We start from the raw sequence: 10,712 nt of genomic DNA, 5'->3' as shown, positions 1-10,712 counted from the left end.
TAATAACGTGTATAAATTTTTGCTTAGTTCTCTTCAATTTCACGACTTGGGGGTCGTGGGTTCGGGCCCCACTGGAGTCACGACCATGACTTCTCATATGACACCAGCACTATTTTTTCCAGGAAGCGGACTCAGAGTAGTTCGAATAAGCTTTCATCACAATCGAGCTAAAATAAATTAGTATAAACTAAAACGAAGCTTTTGTCTTTACAGGAGACATTTTTCTACTCTCAGAAGCTTGTAATGTACGAGTACATACCTCAGGATGGTGATTTTTCTCCATATGGCAAGAATGACCTAATTGAAGTTCATGATTTTCATACTGGTAAGTCCTTGTGGTCCGGAACTACTTCTCCCTTATTAATATACAGTTGTGCGATTTTTTTTCAAACAGAATTTTCCTTTTATACCGCATAAAAGAGCGGCTTTCCTTCGAGAAATGACACGTGAAGTCCGTATATGTCGCCTTTTCCGGACAAGTTTTGGCCTCCTACCGTAAGTTTATAGTAGAAATAGATCCCAAAATAGTTGTTTCAAACAGAAGGTACGTCTTTGCAACGTTTTAGCAAGCTTCACAATCAGTCACGCTATTTCCCAGTAGACCAATAGTGGTATAATTATGTTAAATATGGCAGTTGTGTAGTCGACAGTGTTTAAGAATTTGAAAGTTAAAATATGATATATTATTTCCTTAGTCCTCCAAATTATCCGAAACTATAATTATGAATGTGCAATTTAACCATGTATTTTATATAAATATTGTTCAAGGAACAAAACGTAGATCTTTTCACGTTGGAGTAAGACTCCAGACGGCCAGCAGTGTATAAATCATCGCTGACAGGCACCTGGGTAGAAGCACCGTCCTTCCGGAAGCCGGTTAACTGGCTTCCTGATATGAATTTTACGCCCCTACCGATGTTAGCAATGTTCATCAGACAGCCATTTAATCCATGTAAAACAATAGGGTTATGATAACAGTAACTCGATCTGGGATGTGTGGAGTTTTGCCAGATCGGATCGCACGAGCGCGCAAGCGTCGAGTGTGATCCGATTTTGCGAAATCTACGAGAGCCGAATACAAAATCCCAGATCTGACTACTGCTATAATGACCGTTGAATGGCATCTTCAATGTTCGATTTTAAAATGGAAGTAAGTGAACTTTTTATGTGCGCTACATATAGAACTGTGTCAGGTCATGCATATTAATGAAAGTAGTCCGGTAGCATACAATACAAAATGTAAAATGAAGAATATAAAAGGTACAATACGGAGTTTTACAGAAATTGCATAGGTATATAATAAAACAACTACGTATTATCTAGAGATATTTCTTTCAATTTAGGTGTCGCATATGTTACCGACAGAGCGCGTGGAAATTGCAGCTACCGTCCAATAGAGGGTTCAGATTTTGACGATCGAGCAAGTGGTCCCAACACAGTCAGAATTCGTAACTCGAGAGAATTTTTCTATTTCGACGTTAAAAGCAATGTTTCTTATGAAGGCGTTGTAAGTAAAATTAAATTTGAAAAAAAAAATCATATTAAAGGGACTCAACTCCTGATGATTTTGTCATGCTTTTCATAATTCTAAATTATTAACGCCTTTCATTTATTCGGACTTACAAAGATGTAGACACAAAATGATTTTCCAGTAATTATTCTAAAAAACAGTCCTCTGTCCTGCATGCATGATTTCAAAATAACTCAGTAAATTTTAGGTGTATATATAGAACTTATAGTAAAGCACTAAATCTTGTTTATATAATATTGTTGATTCAGTATTGATTTTATTATTCCTACGACGCTACCTTTTGTTCGTGTGAGCTTTAAACATCTCTACTTTGATGTCTGTGCATTGAATAAAAAATGAGTCATTTTCAGCAAATCCATAACTTTTACTACCTTGTAATATATATAACAATCCGAAAGCATTTCGTATGATACGTTTTTATAATTTATCAAATATCTCATTCTAGAAAAATAACCGCGGGATAGACTGTGATACGTGGGTCGCATTGAGGTCAGATTATCCCTTCAATAACCCCACCACTTCCACGTGGGAATGGTATTTCGCAACGGTAAGTTCGGATGTTCCTTTTTGGTAAATGATGACGATTTCTTAATAGCCAAACTGATTTCAGTTCAGCTCATTCCGTTTATGTTGTGGTAGTCATATAAATGTCAGCTATGTGAAAGAAATAAGGTAGAGGACGATTTCCATTTTTCTCTTTATGTGATTTGTGAAATATCTCTATATATTCAGTGTATCCTCGAGATCCAGTTCACTTTCAGAGAGAGAAAATATAGCTTCTCTGGTCCCAATCAGTTAAAAAGACTAAAATGTCACTACTGATTTGTGAGACATGAAAACAGAGATTTGAGTATATATATGCAAATGTTGAACCAGTACGAATGTGTAGTTTAATTCGGGCTCGTATATAAAGCAGCACCGAAACTAATCTTATTGGGTTAGTGGACTTGCTGTGGCGTGTGCGTGTTCGTTTGTACTGCTAGGCGCTTTGCCGTAATTGGTCTGGTATAATGTGGTGGTGTATAAATTCTGTCTACTATATATATAATTGAAACTTCTCGATATCTCGAAGTCGCTTATCTCAAATTACGGAAATCTCGAAAACAATTTCAAGTCCCGTCCCGAAAACACCGTGCACAAAATAGAGCTATCATGTTAAGTCGAATTTAGGTTATCTAGATCCATTAGAATTCAAGATACCGAGATTTAACTGTTTATATATAGTTGTTTTAATCTGATTCAGAAGTCAAAGATTGATGAAATGGATGAATTAAATGAGCCGCACCATGAGAAAACCAACATAGTGGCTTTACGACCAGCATGGATCCAGACCAGCCTGCGCATCCGTGTAGTCTGGTCAGGATCCATGCTGTTCGCTTTCAAAGCCTATTGCAATTAGGGAAACCGTTAGCGAACAGCATGGATCCATATCAGACTGCGCGGATGCGCAGGCTGGTCTGGATCCATGCTGGTCGCAAAGCAACTATGTTGGTTTTCTCATGGTCCAGCTCAAATATTCTATTAAACAAGAATATGATAATAACGTTTTGCTTTGTTCTGTAACAGATGTGTTTAATAAGGTCGCATTCGGTCCAGATTGCTATTTTGTCAATATTTCATTTTTCATTAACTCTGGCTTTAAACTTCGTGTTCTATATATAAAAACCCTATTCATTTGATATTAACCCTTCACATGCTGTACACAGTTGATTCTGATATTGCGACCAATGTAGATCATGATCAGCCTGCATATCCGCGCAGTCTGATCAAGATCTGCATTGTTCGCCATTCAGTTAGTATCTTTATGGTATGTACCCCTTTTAACAGTTAATGGTACTGTCCAAATTGAAAGGTGGACAAGTTCATTATAGAAAAGAAGAGTAAAATATTAAACTTCTCCACTTTTTTTAGACTCAGTGGAATGAGATAAATGCAGGACCAGAATCCGGTAATTTACCGGTACAGATGAGAATTTCTTTCCCGAATGTAAGTATACCAATTAATATGCAAAAGTAATATTTGATTTCAAAATTAATTTTTCGTTGATTTTTTTTAAGATTCTAGTAGATGGTAGTTCAACTGTATTGTCGTCTACTTTGCTTTTCGCAACACCAGCACTGGAGTCCTGAAAGAGGACAAGGTCGTGGTCTTAATAGTGTTCGAACCAGCGCAGTCTACAAAAAGACACATGTGTCATTAACCTAATGTCCATGCTATTTTCACTGCTTTCACTGCTTGAGGTCGATTGTGAAAAGAGAGTAAAACTTACTTGAAACACACTAGAGGTCGTTTCTAATTAAGGTTTAGCAGTATATCACAAAACAACATAATCTTTTAGTAAAACGAACATCATCTTGAAAACAACTTATCTGTGCAATACATGTTTTATTGTTCTGTCCCATAGAGTTGGATACTTAAAATATTCTAAAGGAGTTGTCCCCCTTTAAAAAAGAATGCCATTTGTAAAGAAATAAATGTAAACAATTGTCAAAAACGATGTTTTACCTAGTTATGTTAAGTTTAAACACTGGTACGTTGTTGCAAATGCATCAGAACGAAGACATCTAACAGTTTTTTAAAATGTTTTTAAAGGCGCTGAACTGTCCAGAAGTGTGGCCCCATCATGCAGTCCCTATCCGGAATTCAATACATATATGAGTAAATTGACAATTGGTTTTGTAGAAGAATATAAGTGTTTTATAAGCTGTTAAATTTTCATGTAAAACAATGCTTTTTTTTCTATGATTTGATGATGTTCGAACTTTTTTCTTCGAAACATGGACCTAACTCTTAATGTTACTGGTGATTTTTAAAAGTAGGCTGAAAATGAGAGTATGTAAAGATACACATTTTGTAATCTAAGGTGCTGAATATAAGTGTCTGCAAATGTGGCATAAATTAATCTGCATCTTTTTGATTAACCCAAGGTTTTACGAACCGTCCTGTTATCGGCAGGTATTCGCTTTATATGATAAAATGTAGGAGGACAAAAATAGATCCAGCACATTCATTTCTTTCGGCAGTGCTATATGCTTATTACATTCTGTACTACTCATTCTGTTATTTTTCAACCGAAAAGATATGGCTAACATACGGAATCCTGTTAGGACCATGTCGTATGGCACAAATATCCACATGCAAACAGCGCGTATTAAACGTATCTGTCTAATCCCGGGTACAATCTAGATTTAGATCCTTTACATGACATTGTGTTCCATTCTGAGAAACAATATTAAAAAGCTCAACATTGTCAAATTCTGACAATAAATATTTCGTTTGTCGACAACGAATCCAAATATGATACAACCACGTGATCTATTTAATGACGTCATTTATTTTGATTGCAGTCCGGACAATATTACCAGTATAACATCTACAATTTTAAGAAAAATAAACCAGATCTTCTGAAATTCGACATAAGCGGCTGCTATCAGTTTGGCCAAAGGAGAAAGTTTCAATTCATGCTGCAAGGTAATATTTCAGTTGTAATATAATTTCGCGATGCATGCTTAAGGAACTATTTTTAGGTCAGAGGTCACTAGTTGAATTTCCATAGACTCATAGTCTTGGGGTATGGGTCTTTCTCTACGTTTGATGCCACCTACTCAGGATAAAAGAACTATCCAAGACCATCCATAAAACTGCATGAAATATTCTTGATAAAATCACGTTTGGACATTTTATTCTTTTTGAACGCGATTTCCCTTAACATTTATACAGTTTTTCCATGCACTTCTTTGAGCATATGAAACTTAGTAACAAACAAAATCATTAAATGGTTTCTTTCACTTCCTGGTGGCTGAATGATATTATTGTGTGCTCTGTGTAATTTTTAGATATTCTGATTTTTTTTAATTAATTTTTATACTAGTACATGAAAATAGAAAATAATTATAACCACATGTAGTCATGTTCAACCAGATCAAACATACAACAGCCTCACAAGTTCCAAACTTAATTCTGTCGAATCTATGTACTTATGTCTGTGACTTAGACAAATGAGCCGTGCCATGAGAAAATCAACATAGTGGGTTTGCGACCAGCATGGATCCAGACCAGCCTGCGCATTCGCGCAGTCTGGTCAGGCTCCATGCTGTTCGCTTTTAAAGCCTATTGGAATTGGTGAAACTGTTAGCGAACAGCATGGATCCTGACCAGACTGCGCGGATGCGCAGGCTGGTCTGGATCCATGCTGGTCGCAAAGCCACTATGGTGGTTTTCTCATGGCACGGCTCAAATGTTTATAACTAAACCTAGTGATATAATGAGTGACCTAACCTTGTTATGCAAAATGGAGTGCATGGTAAAACGGTAAAACGGAGAACTGAGAAAGACAGTGTGACTTTTAACTCTATTCACATGTCTATAACCTAATTGTTGAAAAAAATGCCAAATTGCATTTCTTAATATTCACTTTTGAATATTTTCTTTCAGTGACTAATGCGACGAAAGCTAAGATCAGCACGAGTGTTGAACCATTTAAATATTATGTCCTACAGTCAGTTATATCTGCTACAGGTGTAACACCCATCCGTGTCGCAAACCTACAGGTAAAATGTTATTACAATGATTACAAGTGTAACGCCCATTCTTGTCGCAACCTGAAAGCGAACATTACTGAAATAATTACGGATGTGACGCAAAAGTACAGGCATATGTTATTACAATAATTATAGGTATGGCACACGTTCTTATTGCAAACCTGCAGGTAAAATGTTCTTACAATAAGTACACCAATTTTTGTCGAAAACATGTAGGTAAATGTTATTACAATGATTACTAGTTTGACGCCCATCCGTGTCGCAAACCTACAGGTAAATGATATTATCATGAGTACAAGTTTGACACCCATGTAGGTAAATGCTATTACAATTGATTACAAAGTTGACGACCTTGCAGGTAATTGTTATTACAATTGATTACAAGTTTGACGCCTAACCGTGTCGCAAACCTACAGGTAAATGTTATTACAATGATTACAAAGTTGACGGCCATGCAGGTAAATGTTATTACAATTGATTACAAGTTTGACACCTAACCGTGTCGCAAATCTGCAGGTAAAACGTTATTACAATGAATACAAGTTTGACACCCATCCATGTCGCAAACATACAGGTAAATGTTATTACAATGATTACAAAGTTGACGTCCATGCAGGTAAATGTTATTACAATTGATTACAAGTTTGACGCCCAACCGTGTCGCGAATCTGCAGGTAAAACGTTATTACAATTGATTACAAGTTTGACACCCATCCATGTCGCAAACCTACAGGTAAATGTTATTACAATGATTACAAAGTTGACGACCATGCAGGTAAATGTTATTACAATTGATTACAAGTTTGACATCCATCCATGTCGCAAATATACGGTTAAATGTTATAACAATGATTACAAGTTTGACACCCATGCAGGTAAATGTTATTACAATTGATTACAAATTTGACGCCCAACCGTGTCGCAAATCTGCAGGTAAAACGTTATTACAATGATTACAAGTTTGACACCCATCCATGTCGCAAACCTACCGGTAAATGTTATTACAATGATTACAAGTTTGACACCCATTCTTGTCGCAAACCTACCGGTAAATGTTATTACAATGATAACAAGTTTGACACCCATCCATGTCGCAAACCTACCGGTAAATGTTATTACAATGATTACAAGTTTGACACCCATTCTTGTCGCAAACCTGCAGGTAAACGTTATTGCAATGATTAGAAGTTTGACACCCATCCGTGTCGCAAACCTGCAGGTAAAATGTTATTACAATGATTACAAGTGTGACACCCATTCTTGTCGCAAACCTGTAAGCGAATATTACTGAAATAATTACACTACAGGTAAATGTTATTGCAATAATTATAGGTTTGACACCCATTCTTGTCACAAACCAGTAGATGATCATTACTGCAATAATTACAGGTGGGACACCCACCCGTGTCGTAAACCTACAGGAAAAGTTCTTGCAATAATATTACAGGTGAGAAACCATTCCGTGTCGCAAAACTAGAGTAAACTTAACTGCAATTACAGGCGTGGCACTCATCCGTGTCGCAAACCTATAGGTAACCCGTACGTGTGACATCCATGATCCGTGTTGCAAACCTACAGATTAATGCTACCGCAATGATATTACAGGTGCGACATCCACCCGTGTCGCAAACATATAATTAAACATTACTGCAATAATTACAGACATGCCACCCAATTGTCTCGCAAAAACAACAGATAAAAGTTAATGTATTAGTTAAATTTATCATATTATTTTCTGTCTGTAATTCGTAGGTTTTCATCGCCGACAATATCGTTGTGACATTTGAAATTTTGGATGTTGCTCCAAGCATAGGAGATGTCAAAAAGTCAAAAACATATCAAGAGGTGTCATTGGATTTTGCTGCCAACACTCTCGCCAGCACGATACAAAATAACCAGTTTATTGTGACGCTAGGTGGCGCTGCTTTCACAAATGTAAGTAATCTATTTTTAGAAGTTTACATGTGTCAGTAAATCATAAGGTTGTGAAGTATTTAATTGAATAAGAAACGTCAACGTTGTCAACAATGCTGCATACAGCGACTTTTAGTGAACAGGTTGAATATTTAATTTTATATCAAATTACTTCTCAAAGTTTATGAATGAGCGTGGCAAAGGATGGCTTTAAGGATGTATAAGTAAGTTTTGTAGTGCAGGATGTTACAGTACAATTACCCAGTAAAATTTTACAGAACATATTTTAATTTATAAAAAGATGTTGTTTTTTTTTTGGTGTTTTACTTCTGCAGAGTGATAATATGCTACTGTAACACAGGTTTTTTTAAAGTCACATATGCATGTGTGTGTTAAGGGAAGGGGTGGGCGTTGTGGAGGGTATGCATGAATATACCTTTTAGTTAAAAAAACTCAGTACTAAATTGCAGACAGATCATATGGCTATAAAACATATGTATGTTGTAAGTAAAAACTATAAGAAAACGCAAACACCTGGTAAAACTTTTAAACAAACATCATCATACATAGAGACTTATATGTTTCATGGTATATTGCAGGTCAAACCTTTAATTGCCCAGTCTAACAGCATCATAGAAATTACGTATATGAATGTAACGACAACTATTCAAAACCAAAAACAGACTGGATACGGCCCTGGTAAGTTATACACAAAACTTTTACCGGATACTGCCCTGGTAAGTTATATACAAAACCTTTACCGATTGTGGCCCTGGTAAATACATACAAAACTTGTACTGATTTCATGTACACATTTGACTGTGACCTGTGTACAAAGCTTGAATATTATCAACAAAACTTTTATGGCAAAAACATTGCTTTACAAAAAGCCCTGGTACTGGTATATGATATAACAAACTTTGACAGGAAACGGCCCTGGTGAGTAGCAAAGGAAATATAATTGGTTACGACCCTTGTAGGCCTGGCTAAGTACAATATGTAACCAGTTTTTATCACTGTGTCACGAATTTGGTGATTTACAGAATTAAGCATTATTAATTTATTACGTTATGGAAAACAGTTGACAGAATTTGCTCTCGCGAAAAAAATACTGTCTTAACAGAAATTTTTTGGAAGTCTTGCAAGCCGACTTGTTCACAAAATAATGTATGCAGATAATCGAAATATGTTTATTTTGTAGGCCCAATGGCTGGAGTGGGCATCTCAATGCCGATACTTGGTGCTGCCATGGGAATTGTGTTTGCATACTTTTTCTTCAAATAGACTGTTTTGGTATGTATTATCAGAGAGGTCAAAACTTATATTTATATTTATATATATAGCAAGATTACTTACCATGAAACAGGTTTTGTCCACTAGGGAATATTCTCGCAGAAAAAGCTAAAATCACGCTGAAGAAAAACTGTCGAAAAGTAGAAGAAAAATTCTCACTGGCCGACTATATCGTGTGAAGCATTTTTTTCTTTTGGACATTAAATTTAATATTTCAAAGTGATATGGAAAATTCAGCGAAGTATGCGAATTCATATCAGTTTAATAGACGTATGAATTCTACAACACAGTCAATACGTAAATTTATATTTTTACAGTAGCTTGCTACAAAAAAATAAATGGTTTGTTTTTCATGCTTTCCAAATATACGTGACTTGCTGCCAATGAGGAATAGTAAACCAAATGTAGATGCCAGAGTATCGATCTTTTCTTCATCTTGACAGAACGGCCTAAAGAGATACGCCCACGTTCAATTGTAATTTGCCTTCCGATAAAAAAAATTAATTCCTTGTTTTTATTTAAAATATCGTTAAATCCAGTGAAAATCCAAATGTCGATTCGCTTTTTATCTTTACCATCTGAAATAGATTTTTCTATTATTTTGTTTTATCTATAGATTTTTCTATTATTTTGTTTTATCTATAGATGAATGTTCTTTTTTAAAGTTTCAAACTTTAGTGTTCAGTTTTTAAAGAATTTTTCAAAAGACGCCATTTTGTAAATGTGTTTTGTGAATGATGTCACAATGCGTGTGCAATCTCGCAGAAAGGACCCTCCTTGATATTATTACACCAATGTTATTGAAACGAAAATAAATGCATTTTTCTTTCCACACAAACTATATAGTGAATGTAAATATTCAGTCAGTAAGTTTTCATTAAACACCCCGTCAAATAACGAATGGTAGATCTATTGTCCAAATTGAATGATGGACCAGTCCATTAGAAATTTGAAGAACTTATTTCTTTTTTTTTTTACATTTCAGTCCGATGTTACCGGTAGGGTGCGTAACAGAGAGGAAATTAAAATAAATTTTAAGGAAAAAAACTTTATTGAACAGACTTATGCTTCACAGATGGCATAGGAAAAACAGCAAACTATTCATGAGTAGCAGATTTGAATCTAATAATAAATGACGTCAGAGATTTTATTTAGTGTGGCATGACGTCAGAGATTTTGCTTAGTGTGGCATAACTATATGACGTACACTGAACACAATTGCTATGTATTCTACCAACCTACAGGGCTCTGCAAAGGGATATTTGTATATAACCATTATTTAAACCGACTTGGAATTTAAAACGGTTTCAAATCTAGATCTACTGTTGTGTTTGGTGAGCCTTTGGAAGGCCGTGTTCTCTTATCCGATGAATTTAATTAATATCGTCTCAATAAAACACCAGAATTACAACGGAAATTCGAAAGATAAGGAA

The 10,712-nt window shown here is 35.6% G+C and overlaps 1 protein-coding gene across 1 annotated transcript in view; it reads left to right on the top strand.

Moving 5' to 3' along the window:
- The window catches only part of LOC123542935 (uncharacterized), a 29,025-nt gene extending 18,313 nt beyond the window's left edge, over nucleotides 1–10,712 (top strand). The window contains exons 8-17 of the mRNA XM_053530903.1: nucleotides 214–325; nucleotides 1,344–1,507; nucleotides 1,977–2,078; nucleotides 3,443–3,517; nucleotides 4,879–5,002; nucleotides 5,966–6,081; nucleotides 7,825–8,007; nucleotides 8,586–8,685; nucleotides 9,188–9,279; nucleotides 10,265–10,712. Of these exons, the coding sequence (XP_053386878.1) occupies nucleotides 214–325; nucleotides 1,344–1,507; nucleotides 1,977–2,078; nucleotides 3,443–3,517; nucleotides 4,879–5,002; nucleotides 5,966–6,081; nucleotides 7,825–8,007; nucleotides 8,586–8,685; nucleotides 9,188–9,270 (1,059 nt within the window). The 3' untranslated portion in view covers nucleotides 9,271–9,279; nucleotides 10,265–10,712. The remainder of the gene's footprint in view (nucleotides 1–213; nucleotides 326–1,343; nucleotides 1,508–1,976; nucleotides 2,079–3,442; nucleotides 3,518–4,878; nucleotides 5,003–5,965; nucleotides 6,082–7,824; nucleotides 8,008–8,585; nucleotides 8,686–9,187; nucleotides 9,280–10,264) is intronic.

Source organism: Mercenaria mercenaria, chromosome 19 (genome assembly GCF_021730395.1).
Source record: "Mercenaria mercenaria strain notata chromosome 19, MADL_Memer_1, whole genome shotgun sequence".
In the NCBI taxonomy this organism is placed as follows: Eukaryota; Metazoa; Mollusca; class Bivalvia; order Venerida; family Veneridae; genus Mercenaria; species Mercenaria mercenaria.
This window is presented reverse-complemented; position numbering and strand designations above follow the sequence as displayed.